Raw genomic sequence first — 17,752 nt, 5'->3', positions numbered from 1 at the left:
TTTCCTTTGCTATCTGTTAGTGAGATCGAGATCTGGGTTCCTGAGCCGGATCATTCAGAGATGCCTGCTCTGTGGTGGGACATGCTCTCGGACAAATGTCTGCTATTAGGAGTGTATAAGCACGGTAAGTCTGATCAGCTCTGATGTGCACAAGGCTTTATTTGTGGATACACACTTTTAACTAATGTCTGTATGTGTCGTAGGTTATGAGAAGTACAACACTATTCGTGCAGATCCAGCACTGTGTTTCTTAGAAAGGGTTGGGCGGCCAGACGAGAAGGCCATCGCTGCTGAACAGAGAGGAAATGACTTTATGGATGGGTAAGAGACACAAACATGTGTTCCATTCATACAGATAGAGGAAGTCTTTTATCAGTTTCTGTCAGCAGTGCCTCTCTGAGGTGTTTGTAACTGTGTTTGTGTGTGTGTGTGTGTGTGTGCAGGGATGTGGACGACCCTGAGTATAAGCCTGCTCCAGCTTTGCTAAAGGACGATATGGAGGTACGCAAATGGAAGAAAGAGAACTGGCCCTGATAAGGCTGTTACACACACGAGCGCACACACAAGCTCATAAATAATATGAACTAGTGTGACATCAGGGATGGGCAAATTTTACAATTCATAAGTTGAATTGAATAAGCCACACCCCATAGGATGTTCGATTTGAATGACACGAAGAGGAATGCAGTTTCAATTCAGTAAAAAAAATCACTAAATAACAGCCTATTTGTTCCCTGGTGTGTAGAATTTTTTTTTTCCTAACTGATTAGACATACTTTCTCTTTTTTATTTTTTCTTATTTTTACATTTTATTTTAGCCATGCAGTATTACAAAATGTTTTCAAATAATGTTATAAACAATTGACATCAATATTTGAATTTGATTTCAAAAAATATATTGAAAAGATAATTCAGTTTAATAAATATAATAAAATATAATGCTTAATTCTATTATATATGTAATTATATTATAAATGTCATCTAATGTTTCTGGAAATACCTCACATGGTGTGTATGGTAACACACAGTAATTCATACTGAAACACATACATTTACAGCAGTTATGAATTTCTTATTTAATTTGTTTTTGTTTTAATTTTGGTTAAATTCTGGATTTTTAAAGGGCTTTCAGTGTGTTTCGTGTGTGTGTTATAGTATTAAACTATGACTTAAGATGTGTTCTTACCTCTAGGACGATGCTTCCTCCCCGGGAGACCTGGTCATCACTGATACAGGCGGAGGTATAGACAAACTATAGTGTTTCCCATTCACTTTTATTAATAAACTCATGGTTTGTTTTGAGTTAATATTAAGTTATTGTTAGTCATCAGTGGTGTGTTTGTCTGTTCATGCAGAAGGAGGGTCTGTATTAGATAGTGGAGGTGGGTCTCTGGGTGCTGGCTCAGGGGTGTACTGGCCCTCGCCCTCCACGCTGACGGCCCGACTGCGGCGTCTGATCACCGCATCTCAGCGATTCACCAAGAGCAGACAGATACTTCAAATCCACCAGACACAGCAGGCTACGACCCCAGCCCTCTACGCTCTGCCTCCCACCGCCAGCGACACTCTCAATCCCAAAATTGCTGCTAAGATTGAAAGACAACAACGGTGAGAGGCTTTAGAAAACATCCTAATATCATAACATTTTCTGATTCAACTAAAGTTCATTCTGGTGTTTGAACCAATTAAATTAATGAGAAATATAGGTTGTGATAGTGAGTTATTTAATGGTTAGTCAGAGCCAGTCTGCAGATTTTCGGCAGTTGACAGATTTCACAGAAAAATCATGTAGTGTATGATGGGCACAGACTTTTTGCTTCAGACTTTGATTCCATCTAGTCAGAGGATATCAAACATGTTTGATATTTTGAGCCGACTTTAGAACACGTATTGTTTTCATGTGTTGTGCGGCTCCAGCAACAAGGAGCATGTTTCCGTGTGAGTTTGTTGTTGTAACGAGGTTTAGATGTTACGGGAAGAAGGAGGCGGGAACCGGCGAACATTCAACAATATTTAATAACAAAATACACAAATACAATAATAAAAGTAAAAGCCAGCAGCCCCTCACGGACGACTGCTGGCGACACAAACAGAAACAAAACATGAACTAAAAATCAGGCCTGTCCTCTCTCGCTCTTCACTGTCGTCGCTCCTCCTTTATGCCTCCGCTCCTCCGTGAGAGATGCGAGACCGGTGCGTCTCACAGGTGTAGCTCATCACAATTACGCCACCGATCTCGCGCCGTCCTCCCACGGCCCTCGACCTCGTCCTGCTCGCCACATACCCCCATCGCCCCTCGCAGGCCGGGGGGTACCACCGAGGCTGCGCCTACTCCCCCTCCCCCCCTCCCCGGGGGGACCGATCACGGCGGCTGCGGTACCTGGGGGTATGGACAGACGAGGCGAGAGTACAGGAGACGGAAGCATGAGGAGCGACAGAGACGAGAGAGGGGAGAGAGGAGAAAAAAAAAATTCTTGATCCGGTTCCCGGACACACTGCCGCTCGGTCCTCAACCAGCTGAGAGTCACTCGCGGTGCCATGCGATGGTACTGGACATTCGTTGGGGGACGGCTCGACGCCCTTCCGCCTCCTGGCGGCCGGCGGTGACTCCTCTCGAGGGCAGCCGGCAGCGAGTTTCCCGTTCCCTGCTCCGCCCCCATCATGGCCGACGGCAACAGGCTCCGGCCCACGGCGAACGGGAGCGACTCCTCCGCTCCCTCTTGACGGCAGCCACCCCTCCTCGATCCAGGAGCACGGTGTCGAGCTCTCTGTCCCACCAGATCTTCCATCGCTCCAGCACCATCGCCTCGGGCAGCAATCGGCGGCCGACGCTCCCTCGTGCTGCCCGACCTCCTCAGCACCGCGATTCCTCCCAGCAGCGAGGGCTCTCCGACAGCGTGTCCCTCCCTCTTCCCGGGTTTCGGCACCAGTGTAACGAGGTTTAGATGTTACGGGAAGAAGGAGGCGGGAACCGGCGAACATTCAACAATATTTAATAACAAAATACACAAATACAATAATAAAAGTAAAAGCCAGCAGCCCCTCACGGACGACTGCTGGCGACACAAACAGAAACAAAACATGAACTAAAAATCAGGCCTGTCCTCTCTCGCTCTTCACTGTCGTCGCTCCTCCTTTATGCCTCCGCTCCTCCGTGAGAGATGCGAGACCGGTGCGTCTCACAGGTGTAGCTCATCACAATTACGCCACCGATCTCGCGCCGTCCTCCCACGGCCCTCGACCTCGTCCTGCTCGCCACAGTTGTGTTCGGAAATTTGTGTCATTTAGTGTATGATGTCTTTTTTCTGTAACCATTAACAAAGTCGGCAAGTGTAAGATGCTTAATGTTTTAAAATCTGTGCAGATTTTTAAAAGTCGTATATGGAATTTCCATCCTAATTAAACTTAAGGATAAATAAGTAATTTTTCTTGCTTTAAAAAAAGAAATGAATGACACTTGAAAAAACAGTTTAAAATTATGTAAACCCACATGAGATTATGTGGCCTAGAATTTGATTTTACATAAAGTGGGTGGCTCCTCGTATAATCAGCTGTTTAACTGAGTTAATCAACAAAAACTTGTGTAAAGGTTTACCGTTAAGAAACTATTTGTAACATACCTCTTTGTAAAATGTATTATCTTTTCTAAAAAAATTCTGTTTGTGGGCCAATAACTCTAAAAATGTATCCTTTTTTTTCCATTTCTCAATAGGTGGACACGGAGGGAGGAGGCCGATTTCTATCGTGTGGTTTCAACATTTGGGGTAGTTTTTGATCCGGATTTGGGCCGTTTTGACTGGACCAAGTTCAGAGCCATGGCTCGACTGCACAAGAAAACTGATGAGAGTCTTCACAAGTACCTGTGTGCCTTTATTGCCATGTGCAGGAGGGTCTGCCGCCTACCAGCTATAGAGGGAGGTGAGTGCCACAAACATCTAAACATGCTCACACACTTGCATTGCTTTTCCGCCAGTCTCCCAATGCATTAGCTTGTACTCTTTCATCATCAGTTTGTGTTTTCTCTTCCATCAGATATGGTGGACTCCTCTCTTGCTATTCAACCAATCACAGAGGAGCGTGCGTCCCGTACCCTATACCGCGTGGAATTGCTGCGGAAGATAAGAGAACAGGTGTTGCGTCACCCGCAGCTTTATGAGCATCTCGCTCTGTGCCAGCCTGGACCGGATCTTCCAGTGTGGTGGGAAACAGGATCACACGATCGAGATCTTCTGCTTGGGGCGGCCAAGCACGGAGTCAGTCGAACAGACTACCACATCCTCCGTGACCCAGAGCTCTGCTTTATGGCGGCCCAGAGGAACTACAGCCAGAACAAGGGAACTGTATCACAAGCCCAAGCCCAGAATCAGACGCATTCGCTGGGACAGTGTCACATCCCGGCCCCCCTCCAACACATTCAGCCTAAAGAGGCTTCTGCTTCACCACTCCTAAACCAAACTGAACTGAAGGAGGAGCTGATGTCAGAGGGAGAAGAAGAGCGTGTAGAGCAAGAGCCCAAGATGGAGATACCCTATATCAGACCACCCACACCTTCAGGAGTGGACGAGAAAGATAATGTCAACAGAGCGGGAGAGAGCGAGAGTCGGATGGTGGCGGCCAGAACAAAACCGCTCACGCCGAACTCAGTTACTCGAAAACAGAAAAAGCTGAGTAAGCGGAGCCGCAGGGAGGCCAGGAGGGGGTCGGGATCAGACTCGGATGGCTCCTCGTCCAGCTCTTCGTCAAGTTCTTCATCGAGATCTTCTTCCTCATCCTCGTCTTCATCGCGGTCAGGATCCAGTTCCTCGTCCTCGTCTTCCTCCTGTTCTTCGGGCTCCTCGTCTTCATCATCATCCTCATCCTCATCTTCAGAAGACAGTGACAGCGAAGAGGTACCAAAGAACGGTAAGTGTTCTAATAAACTTAAGTTTTATCCCAGCCTCTGCAGTAACTATAGGACTACTTCAGCACTCCTAACAAGTAAAGCATTTTATTGCATCTTTGAGTTGTGCTACACTAGTCCAGTCCATGTACGATGCATTTTGTGTCTTAGGTTCAGCTATGCTTGATTGGTGATGAGGTTTCAGGCTCTAGACATGATTGTAATAAGCACACAGCTTTAGAGAGCTAGCACATATGTGTCTCCCTTGTGTATCAAATAGTATTCAGGTGTCGAGTCAGCTCACTTATGTATTAAACAGTACGCAGTGCAGTGTGCCCTGGTTGTATATTGCACATTTTTGCAAATGTTGTAGGTTGTCTGGGTATTCTGTTGCAGAGTGTTTGCACAGTATGCATGCTACAAAAATAGAAATAATGATATGAAAGTGTGCAGTTCCAAACATAGCCTTTTGAAATACTTTCATGTGAAGTGTGGAGTTTGAGTTTGCAAAATGTAAAAATGGATAATGTTTAAAGTGTGTTTGACCTGTATATCATTGATGGGTCTGTCTGTATTCCGGTAGCGTCAGCAGTACCTGGTGTTAAAGGCTTTGACGAAGACAGCATTGCCTCACTCAACACTACACAAGATGACATGCAGGACAGTCATGTGACCAATGGTATATCCAACCCTCCCCACCCTTTCCAGGGCGGATATATGCTTGCTGCCTCCTACTGGCCAAAGGTTAGCAGGCCAAGCCAACATCTTCACATCACTGTCAGTGTTGTATCTTAGTTTAGGCTCTTCCACTGTAAGAACGGTATAATTTCATTAATTAAAAAGTGATAAACCTACTGTATATAAACATTAGTCTACTTTGGAACATAATGTGTGTCTCTACCTCACCATAATCTTACAGTTTTAACCTTATAGTACAGTCCTTGCTGGTGATGTCCTTACAATAATTCTGTCCTCTCATTGCAGGACCGGGTCATGATAAACCGGTTGGACAGTATATGTCAGGCAGTGTTGAAGGGGAAATGGCCAGGGGTTCGTCGTGCATATGAAGGCAATGCAGTGACTTCTTTCTACACCACCAAACTTCTGGACAACGCAACCACGCTCACAGAAGACCCCTCAGCCTCCCCTCAGGGTTCAAAGGTGAAGAAGCATGTTGCAGACAGAGAAAAGGAGTTCTCAGTCAAAATCAATAACGTATGTTATTTTAAGTTTTCCCCCACAAATGCCAATCTGCAATGTCATTGCAGTGCTTGGCATGTTTTGTTTGTTTTTATTGTTTGGTCTTCCCCCTTTTCTTCCAGTATTTGTTTGCTTCTTTCTTCCTTTCATTTGACTTTGCTTTGAAAATTTTGCAGCTTTGGTTTCATTTTCTGTTTTTGTTCTCAGAAGTTTGCTTTCTATACCTGCCTGGAGACCAATGGTCTATTCTTGTGACTTTCACTGGGGTCAACTCAAATCTACTACACTGAAGTTGCAACATTTTCCCATTTAAACTAAACCCAGTACACAAATCAGTCTTAGCCTCTGTCCTTTGCTTTGAAGGTGAAGTGTGTAATTTCTGCGAAACTAGCAAAAGGGAAATTTTTTCCACATTAATTTCACAGTACCTCAGTACTTCAAGAAGTTTGGCTAAAACAAACATAATAAAGCACCAAGATGTTACCATGCAGTACAGTTATCAGGCCTATAATATGACCATGTTTATTTTTGTATTAAACATCCGAACAGACATTTATCATTAAATTTAAGTTTTGAATTATAACAAATTATTAGTTTTATTATATTCATTATATTATTATATTTAATAATATTACTATATTTTTTACATATATTATATAGGGATGCACCGAAATTTTGGCTACCGAAAATTGTCAGCCGAAACAGCTATTTTCAGTTTCGGAACGAAATGTTTTTTTTTTTAAGGGACAAAATCAGTGACCGAAACAGATGTTTAATTAGCGCTTCTCCGATGCCATGTTTTCACTGTGTTCAGAGTCTATCTCTATATTAATATCACAATTTTAGTCTGTTATGATATGGTTTCTTAAATCTTTTATCATGTGCAACTGCAAATTCTAAAATTCTGTCAATTTTCTTACGAAATTCAAACAATAAATGTGGTTTTCATCACAGAAATAAATTACATTTTAAAATAGATTCAACCCATGCATTAAATTACACACATCACCTTTAATTCCTTTAACTTTTCTGTGTTCCTGTGTTGCCTCAACCCACTAGAGATACAATTATATTACTTACATATTGATTAAAACTACCTGTCTGATGTCGTTTGTCATTTGAGTACCTCACATGAGTGTTTTTATCTGTAAAAACGGTTTGTTTATTCAGTAGACCTTCACTGGTCTCATACCAGTATCATAGGCTTCATAGGACACTGCTTGATTAGCAATGTGTCCTTAACCTCTGACCTTTGGCCTGTGACCTGCAGCAGGAGGGCAGCCTTAAACTGACCTTCCAGAAGCAAGGCCTGCCTCTGAAGCGCCCCCTGGAGGGTGAGGAGGGACCTCTCGCCCAACAGCAGTACTTAGCCCGGCTACAAGAGTTGCAGAACGCATCTGATACCAGCCTAGCGGACTACACCAAAACACTGAACAGCTATCCACAAGGTAACATATAACCTAACATACTTGATACAAGATACCTGATTTACCCACAAACTGCATAACACTGTACACAATGTACAACTCTGGAGGACACTAGAAATGCAAGTTCTTTGTGGTATTGCAGTACCGCCAGAGCAAATGCGACTGAATGGAGTGATTGATGGACAGCCTGTGGTGAAGAGGAGGAGAGGACGGCGGAAGAATGTGGAGGGGATGGACCTGCTGTTCATGAACAGAAACAGGCCTTCTGTGATGGCAGAGCAGGTTCGACTTGCTTTTTTACATTTTAATTATTTATGTAGAAAGCAAGAAAAAGTTGTCGTTCTTTAGTATCAATAAGGCAAATGCACCCCCTACTTTTGCAGGTTCCTGCTGGTTGGAGTGGTGGCGTCGCAGGTACATCCGCTCCCCCTGGGCTGAGCACACCTCAGGGGCCCAGTACCCACGATACGGAGAGCCGCGTTCCCGTCATCAGCCTCAAAGATGGGACTCGACTAGCTGGAGAGGATGCTCCGAAACGGAAAGATCTTGACCAGTGGCTGAAGGAGCACCCGGGATTCGTGGCAGATGTGGGAGCTTTTATCCCTGTAAATACCAGATGCTAGATAATTCTCTGGATTTTTAAAAATAATTTAATGTCATAAAATAGGCCAATTTTTTTTTTTAATTTTTGAAATGTAAAAAATCAATTGTGTATGTAAGAATACCCATGGATTTAAGTTTCTGATCATTACTTCTTTTGCAGAGTGCAACCAAGCTGCAGTTTCAAGATGGCAGACCAAAACAGAAGAGACATCGCTGCAGAAACCCCAACAAAATTGACATCAACAGCCTGACTGGAGAAGAGCGAGTACAGATTATCAACAGGCGAAATGCTCGCAAGGTGAGTCTATGATAGTTATAGACTTTGTGTGCACATTTTTTGTTTTACTGGGTGTTGTTTGTAATACTTGTTTCCTCTTTCTTTGTTCCAGATTGGTGGTGCATTTGCTCCACCTCTGAAAGATTTAAGCCGGTTCCTGCAAGAGAATCCAGAGTATGGCGTCCCACCAGAGTGGGCTGACGTTGTTAAACAGTCTGTGAGTAAAAAGAGAAACATTTTCCATTCCAAATACAGTGCATTTACAGATATTAAGCATGTCACAATATACTGGTATTTCTGTTAACCATGATATATATTTTTTTTATATTTATATCACACTACACATGTATAATACTATTAACTACACAAAAGAAAATATCCAGGGCCAGTAACTAGGCCTGCACCTGAAAAAGTTGGGGAAAAATGTGTGATTTTTTGGGGGATTTCGCAAAAAAATAAAAAACATGGTGTTAGACACCATAGTCTACTACCTATCAACAGATCTTCAATAGTTTTTCTCCCTAAACTTATTTTGAGTGTGATTCATTGGCCAAAAAAGAGAAAAAACATAAAATATCCAAAGTTTCTTTTCAATAGATATTACTGTTATCGCGTTATTCTTTTTGGAAATCTGATATGGTGACAGCTAGTGTTGTCAAAAATATCGATATTTCGATAAATATCGATACTGAAATATCTGAACGGTACCAATACTAATGTCCCAAAGTATCGATATTCCCATACTAGCCGAGCTGTCACTTTCACTTCTCTCCAAAGGCGCGTTGACAAACACCACACGTGACCGCACTCGTCTCATTCGCTCTGGTTAAATAGCAAAAGCGAAGTGTATGGAAAGATGGCGAGTGCGGCGCTCTCGCGACCGGCTTTGGTTGATAAAGAACACCGTGAGCGGGCATGTCGGAGAATAGCGCGGACACGTGTTAAAAACACACCGCGAGCGGGCATGTCGGAGAATAGCGCGGACACGCGCTTCACACTGCAAGCGGGCTGCGGGCACCCAAAAGATTGTTTGGCTATCAATATCCCATCACTCATTTTTTTAAATTGTGAAAACAGACTTAACGAACAAGCTCCAGGGGGACCATTTAGCAGCATGTAACTGTAGGCTACTCAGCATCAATGGGTCACCTCTTTCTGAATTCCCCTATAACTAACTGTAACTCCCCTGTAACTTCTCATTTGAATTTTTCTGAAACATTAACCAAGATGGCCTATTATTGTTGTTATGAGTGTGTTGTCTCGTTTTTTCACTGTAATTCTTAAAGTTAATATAATCTGACTGAGGAATCTTAGAAGTAAATAGTTTAACTGCGGTCAAATGTAAATTAACTTGTGCCTATTTAACTTTATTCAAAAAAATATGATTTAATTCTGCAATTTGCCTTCATTAGCGATTATCATCAATTTGATTACACAGATATAATTAAACTAAACTGAGCTAGACAATGACATCTCTGAATTCAATAATGAAATGCCTTTAACTGAAAATTGAATGTTTAATCTTATTATTATACATTACTGACACTCTATCCTCCAATTTGATACTGTTAAGTGCTTTGACACAATCTTGTCAAGCACTATATAAATAAAGGTGACTTGACTTAGGTCATGTCGATCCAGTGAGCATTGTTTTTGCATGTGATGCACGCACGTTTGTGTTTAAATCTGTTCATCAAATAACGTTAATGTATTAACCAGCATTTATGACCGATAAACAATCCATTTGTTACAGTATATTTTAATCTTTGATAACAGTAGGTAATAAAAATACAATAGCTCATGTTAGCTCTGGTCCAATGAAAAAAATATTAACAGATAGAACGCAGGACATTTTTGTAAAATATACCTCATTGTCATGTTCTAGACTTGTTATATTCAGCTTTAAATAAAAAAAATACCCCCTTAATATTGTGGCAGTTTTTTTCTCCGTGGTATCGAAAATGGTATCGAATATCGATATTTTTTAAGGTATCGTATCGAAGTTAGAAATTCTAGTATCGTGACAACACTAGTGACAGCCCCAACATAAGTTTAATTATAATTTTAGAGAATAAAGTCGTAATATTTTGAGAACAAAGTCTAAATTTTGAGAAGTCTTCCGTAGATGTTCCGTGTGTGTGTGTGTGTGTGTGTGTGTGTGTGTGTGTGTGTGTGTGTGTGTGTGTGTGTGTGTGAAGTCAAACTGCTTTTTACTTTTATCTGGGCTTTCAACAAAAGGAAATTCTACAGGTGCTAAGCTAACAACATTGCATTACCATTTGTTTTAGGATGTTACAAAATATATACTGCGGCAGAATATACTTTACAGGCGAAAATACTCTTCAGACTGGATGGAGTTATCCAACTTTATATCTGAGGAAATCGTGGGATCCGGCCAAATTATTGGATACAGAATGATGCATTTAAAATGTATCCAGAAAGGATTTACGGTGAAGAGTGAGACAGTGCAGTTACTGTTAAGTGTTCTCGGCCCAGATGGCGTTGCCTATAGTCGAGCACGAAGACACTTAGTCTTCGAGTCAACGTACCACAAAGTTTGGACCAGGATTGTGGTACCTACTCAAGTCTTCGTGCTCGTCTATAGGCGTCCTAAAACAAATGGTAATGCCATGTTGTTAAATTAGCACCTGTAGAATTTTTTGTTGAAACCCCAGATAAAAGTAAAAAGCTACTATTATATTTCGATCCATCAAAAGCAGTTCTACTTCACGAGTGCATTTTTTTTTTTTTTACAAAAATAAGAACTTCTACGGAAGACTTTATTCTCGTAACTTCAATCTCGAAATATTTCAACTTTAATCTCGAAATGCTAGAAGTTTTTTACTTTGCGGTTCAGGGCTGCTGTACCAACTCAATATATTAACTAAAACTTTATAGATGTTTTTACTTAGCTGTATAACAGATGCATTTGTGTTTTCAGGGTTACCTTCCTGAAAGTATGTTCGACCGCATCTTGACTGGCCCCATCGTTCCTGAAGAGGTGAGCCGGCGAGGTCGACGCCCCAAAAACGCTCTGGCTAAAGCAGCCACCATGTCCAGTGCCAGTGCCAATGCCGCCCTGGGGCTCAACCCACTCCTTTCCAACGGCCTCCTCACTGGGCTGGACCTGCCTAGTCTTCAAGCTCTTCAGCACAACCTCCAGAGTCTCCAGTCTCTCCAACTCACCTCTGGCCTAATGGGACTGCCTCACGACCCCACCAACATGGCCGCCATGTTTCCAATGATGCTGTCCGGAATGACCGGCCTGCCGAACCTCCTCGGGATGAGCGGTCTCCTCGGAAAGCCCTCGCAGGAAGCGGCGGGTGGAGCTTTGACAGGTGAGGAGGACGGAAAAAAAAGGAAAGGCGGAGAGTCCGCCACGCACAAAGCGTCGGCTCAGACTTTGATTCCGGACGGCAAAGCGGAAAGGACAGAGGGTCAAAGCTCCAGAGCCACCACCTCGATGGCCACAAACTCGAATCAAACAAGTGCTTCTGTTTCAGGCCACTCACTGGCCCTCAACCCCCTTCTCCTCTCTAGTATGCTCTACCCAGGGATGCTTCTTACTCCAGGCCTTAACCTGCCTGTGGCCAACCAGCCGCAAGCTGCAAACACTCAGCCAACCCCACCGCTGCAACCCGCTGCCTCTGAAGCCACGGTCCAGCGGCCCGGCCGCTCAGAGGACAGAGACAGCGATGAGGGGGAGGAGCCCGACGAAAAGAAGGATACCAGTGGTCCAGAAGGCTCAGCGAAGGCGGAGTCGTCCTCCTCCGAGTCCGACAGCTCCTCCTCGTCATCCGAGGATTCCGATTCCAGCGACGAAGACTGAGTCTTTATACATGTATAAATAAATATTATATATTTATATACATCTCTTAGAAATGTATACATATACACACATATAGGAATTATCCTGCATTTACTACATCATGTTTTTTGTTTCCATGTAAATATAATAACTAAAGTGTTGTGTAACGGAGGAAAAAATGGAAAACGGAGATTCTAGAGAAACTGAAATGAGATTTCAGTGTTTGTTTAGGTACATTGTCGTTTCGAAGAGACGTTTTGCATGTCGAAAAAAAAAACTTTGTGAAATTGTATTACACCATGATGTACAATTGCAACAGACAAGAAGCAAAAACTAAAAGGCATTATTGTTATAACTATGTCGGGATTTAATTTTATTAAAGAAATGAGGATGCTGTTGCTCATTGCAGAGCTGTATAATTAATATATTTTCTTTTGGGAGAAAAAACACATCGACTGTTTGGGTTTCATTTGTAAATACTTGAGCAGGATCCTGAACACATAGACTTCACAGAGCATACCTACAGATCCACAGCAATAACACACAGGCAGCTTATGAATGTCACTGAAGCTGTAGAGACCCTGCATTTGTTCATTCATTCATTCATTCATTCATTCATCACACACGTTCTTGTTCATTCACTCCTCTTTGCGATTTTTTTGCATCTGTTTACTGTCCTGGACTCTGCCTCCTGCCCATGGTCTGTCCTTCCTTCCTTCCTGCCTACTTTTAAATTATTTTCATACAGCTATTTTTACCCAAAGATTTTAGTTTTGTATGTAACACATGGGTGCAGGAAATCCACCTTGCCAACACGCTGTACTCCATTATTTTAGGGACACATTCCTCCCTGCCTGAAACATGCTTCCAACAAATATTACAGTTTTTATTACAGACCACTTTCTTCACATCCATATATTCATCCATTTCTTTTAGCGTTCAGACAGCACTGTGTGTGTGTGTGTGTGTGTGTGTGTGTGTGTGTGTGTGTGTGTGTGTGCGCGCATGTGCGTGCGCGTGTGTGGCGTTCTGTGCTTATGAACACTGTTGCCTCAATTTGCATGAAAATCTATGTGTCCAAGGTCCTGTCGGCCTCACATGCAAACCTTCTCGCGACAGACAGCTGTGCGTATATCCTCTTTTTTTCCACAGACTGCTACAGTATTGTCACATTAGTTCATCACTTGCTAAATCACCCATGTTTGTAATCCGTGTAAAAGTATTGAGAGAAATTCAAGTATTTGCAGTAGTATGTCAGTTACTTTATTAGGCACATAAAGTCCTCAGATTTGATACGAGGGTTAAATACACTATACAGGTCAAAATTACATGTTCCTTTAGTCTGATAAAATATGTCCGCCATTGTTCAGATCCACATAGCCGCCTTGCTGCTGTTAGATGTAAATGACTGATCTAGAAGTGTCCTTATGCCATACTTCAGTGTCTGTCCCTCATAGAACGATTCATTGCAGTCGAGCACCTCGGCCAACACGATGAACCTCATTGGCGTTTTGAATCAGGACGTGTGTATGTGATTTGTTTTCTGTTACATGTGCTGATGTACCCTTGTTCTAGACTGTTAGGCTCATTTGATTCACGCGAGTCTCTGCTGCGTCACGTTTGTTCATATTCAGGTTTGGCTTCTGAAGTTTTCCATTTGTGATGCAAATTTCTTCGGGATGCACTGCACAATGCAACTCTTTGCCTGTCTCACTAGTGAACACAGTAATATTAATGGGTCTTTCCAAGCATGTATGATTACATTCATCATGGTTTCACTCAGATGCCCTCACTTTTATCTCTCTCAGTGTGATTTTTGCCTCAGTAGATGTTCTGAATGCCCTCTCCTCTCCACTGTGGCATCAGATCTTCCTCTTTCCAGTTAGTTCGTGCTGAGCCACGCACTTTGAAACTGTGTACAGGTATTGCTGCTTTCCACTTCTTCCCAAAACCGCACATGAAACCTATATAGTTCCTCTTATTATGACATTGCAGCGTTAGCATCTCATTTAACTGAATAATGTTCTGAGAAGAATTGCAGGTTTATTGAGAATTGGACATTTACCTTGGTTTTCTTTCTTTCTTTTTCATGTGTACATTAATTCAGTATTTTGGTTGTATTTCATGTGTTGCATTATGGACTACTGACCAGAATCAGGGCAAGACTTGCCGTTGTGGCACAAAGACAATGGCATCCACCATGCAACAGCAAATGAAATAGAAATACACTACTGCAAATAAAAGTTTGTTTTCAGTTATGTGAATGATTGAATTGACAAACCGACTCATTTGTTTTCATGGCTTATTCTGTTTCATATTTGTAAGATTTTGAAATTAAAGCCCCCTCTTTTTTTTTTTTTTTTTTTTTTTTTGGGTTGGACAGTTGCAATACTTGCAAGTTGTGGCCTGTGTAGTCAATTAATGCTTCTTGTAGTGCAGGATACATGTCTTAAAAAGTTTGTAATTTATTGAATTACTTTCTATGAAGTTCTATAGAAGAAATTGAGGTTTAATTATTTTTATTAAACATATTCTGACTCTACAGAAAAATCTTGTCTCATGTGAAATTTGTCAAATGTATTTGTTTGTTTTGAGCTGAAGCACCAGTTATTAAAATCTTAAACTGTCTAAAATCAAAACATCTAAAAATGTTTTTATTAATCTGTGATGAAAGTGGGCTGGTTTGATTGCGTTTTTAAAGGACATCAACTAACATGTTACTGAATATTTGACAGCAAGTGAATTACATTAAAAGACACTTGTTAGGAACAACAGCGCAGAATGGGACTGATATAATCTGTGTGTTTGAAGTGATGGACTATTATGGGTAACAATTTATTTTACAGTGTCCTTGCTACATGTAGTTACTATAGTAATGACGACTATAAATTATGCATAGATACATGCAACTAACCCTAAAGCAAACCAGTACTGTAGGTGTTGTTAATTATTGTTGTTAATTAATATTACTCAGTACTTATTCAGTATAATTACACCGAAACAAGGACAACTTAAAATAAATATAATGATATAGTTAAAGGGCTTCCTATATAACATCTAATCATCCTATTCAGAAGGTAGTGTTATCTAAAAGTAAAATGTCAACTGACTAGATGTGCTTTAATACTTTCAGCAACATGTTACTAATAATTGAGAACAGATGAAAGAGGATTAATATTATATAATATTTTTTTTTTCTGCTTGTTCATTTTAATCAAGCAAAAGTATGCAAATTGTTATATTTCAGAATTGTGGGAGTACATTGAAAGAATGTATGACTACAGACCGGGTTGCTTGCAGGGCATAAGCTACTTTCCTGTAGGTGAAACATGGTACAAAGAAAACAAATTAAATGAATCAGAAACATGATCAGTCCTGATTTCAGCACTGTTGTCAGTTGTTTCTCTCCCTCAGGATGTTTGTAATCAAGAAAGCTGAATCTCTGCGAATCCCATCAGAAATCAAACAGCCCATTATGATGATATGCTGACCTATTCAGTGTGTTGTACATCAACTATAAGGGAAAGCATCAAGTTGTTGATTACTACAGGAAAAATCAGATGTTAAACATTTTCTAATTACTTGATTGTTTTATTTTTCCCCTTTGCAGCTTCATATCAAATCAACGGTGATGGGAAAGTTACAAGTTACCCTATTTAAAATGTAATAAGTAGTGTAACTATTTCAAATACTTTATTAATGTAACTGATTACATTTGATTACTTCTAGCGAATGTTTTCAACTGCATCAGAGTATCGCTTTACTAAACTGCCTTTTCATGAGTCAACACTTACAAATAATCAGATAATAAAAGGTATGCATATTTGGCATGCCGTTCGAGGGGAGAACTCCGAGCTCAGAATTTTGGCCCGAACCCAGAGTACCTTTGTCTCATTAACTCAGATGTACGTCATTGCTTAGACAACGTTAGACGAGTGCTACTGTCAGATCCCTTGCAATGTGTTTAAATGGAACACCCTGAGCCAGTGGTTTCCAAACTTGGTCCTGGAGGGCCACTATACAGACTTTAGCTCCAACACACCTGCCTGGAAGTTTCTATTATGCCTATTAAGACCTTTATTAGCTGGTTCAGGCGTGTTTAATTGGGGTTGGAGACAGTGCCCCTCCAGGAGCAGGATTGGACACCTCTGCCCTAAGCCCTTTATCACTTGGAATCTGCCATGGAGCCTTCCGTGCGAGTTCCTGTTGTGGCCTCACAATAGTGTTACATTATGGTCTTTGAATCTGCCTGAAGTGTACATATGAGTAGACTTCGGTCAAAATCCATTGATACAAATAAACTTCCCTCATTCATTTGACAAAGTTGAATGCATTTGAAATGGCGACGGGGATTCTCCCGAGGGGATGTGCAAGGGAAGTTTGCGAGTGGATGTTAAACTCAGCCTATTTCTCTAGGGGTGTCCAGTCCTGCTACCTAAAGGGGTGTCCTGTTTAGCTCCAACTCCATTTAAACACACCTGAACCAGCTCATCAAGGTCTTAACTTCCAGGCAGGTGTTTTGAGGCAAGCTGGAGCAAAACTCTACAGCCCACCAAAAGTAGGTTTGGACACCCCTGCTCTAGGGCATCTCAACATTATATAGTGATCAATGAATCATAAACATTTCGACAAGAAGTGTTTCAACACCTCTAAAATGAATCAGTGTGTCAGTGTTGTCATATGTCGTGTAGATAAGGCTCTGACCCTGTGGACAGAGATTAATGAAAGAGGCTTTTTCCTGCTTATTCAACCTGTCATTCATTTGTTACAATGGACAGACACTGACTGACAACCAGCCCTGCTGTGTTTATCAGTAACCATGTCTTCACACGCCATCAGGTTAAATGTCAACTCGCGTTGCCTGGCAGGTGAAACACAATGTCTGCGGGAATCTAAATCAACAAACCCTGCTAATTGTGACCATGCTGAAGTATGTTTGCAGTACCTGCACCAATGCCAACAGGAAGTTCACTGTGTTGTCATAGAAACCAGAGCCCTGACTTCCACAACACTGTTATAGGAGACATACTACTTAGGCAGAGATTGTATATGATGCACTTCTAAAGAGCACTTTACTGCCTTTGGACAACATCTGCTGAGATACTTCGCTACGTTTTATCGTTGTCTTTTAGCATCAAAATATTCAATACAAGAATATTGGGATATTACAATGGGGTGCAACTCAAGTAAAGGTACTGAGGTTGTGGATTCATCCAAAAAACCTGGAGACAGACCCAAATCAGCCGAATCAGGCGACTCATCGGACAAAGAAGAGGACAATGTCAATGAAATCTCACACACAGAGAATAATGGGGTTGAGACAGACGACAGCTGATACTGTCTTTTAATTTGCTGGCTACCTTCCTCAAGCTTCTATGGTAAGATTCACAAATGTGTTTTGATATGTCAGGAAACTATTTCCTATATCACCTCATTTTATGATGCTGCTTAATAATTTATTTATCTGCTCAAGTGAGAGAACAGCATCAGGAATCGTTGAAACACTCTTAAAAATAAAGGTTCCAAACGGGGGTTTTCAAAACAATGCCATAGAAGAA

The 17,752-nt window shown here is 41.6% G+C and overlaps 1 protein-coding gene across 11 annotated transcripts in view; it reads left to right on the top strand.

Annotated features, from left to right (window-relative positions):
- Positions 1–12,592, top strand: part of chd9 (chromodomain helicase DNA binding protein 9) — a 79,472-nt gene extending 66,880 nt beyond the window's left edge. For 6 of the 11 annotated variants that reach the window (XM_081358975.1, XM_081358977.1, XM_081358985.1 and 3 more), the window contains 15 exons: positions 21–124; positions 204–321; positions 444–501; positions 1,193–1,241; positions 1,356–1,608; positions 3,713–3,918; positions 4,033–4,902; positions 5,463–5,623; positions 5,864–6,094; positions 7,350–7,527; positions 7,649–7,788; positions 7,890–8,111; positions 8,270–8,407; positions 8,499–8,603; positions 11,328–12,592. In XM_081358975.1, coding sequence (XP_081215101.1) covers positions 21–124; positions 204–321; positions 444–501; positions 1,193–1,241; positions 1,356–1,608; positions 3,713–3,918; positions 4,033–4,902; positions 5,463–5,623; positions 5,864–6,094; positions 7,350–7,527; positions 7,649–7,788; positions 7,890–8,111; positions 8,270–8,407; positions 8,499–8,603; positions 11,328–12,215 — 3,721 coding nt within the window. In that variant the 3' untranslated portion in view covers positions 12,216–12,592. The remainder of the gene's footprint in view (positions 1–20; positions 125–203; positions 322–443; positions 502–1,192; positions 1,242–1,355; positions 1,609–3,712; positions 3,919–4,032; positions 4,903–5,462; positions 5,624–5,863; positions 6,095–7,349; positions 7,528–7,648; positions 7,789–7,889; positions 8,112–8,269; positions 8,408–8,498; positions 8,604–11,327) is intronic. The other 5 variants (XM_081358979.1, XM_081358982.1, XM_081358981.1 and 2 more) reach the window with 5 other exon arrangements.
- The last annotated feature ends 5,160 nt before the right edge of the window (positions 12,593–17,752 follow it).

The sequence above is a fragment of the Scardinius erythrophthalmus genome, assembly GCF_964197995.2.
Source record: "Scardinius erythrophthalmus genome assembly, chromosome: 2".
NCBI lineage: Eukaryota > Metazoa > Chordata > Actinopteri > Cypriniformes > Leuciscidae > Scardinius > Scardinius erythrophthalmus.
This window is presented reverse-complemented; position numbering and strand designations above follow the sequence as displayed.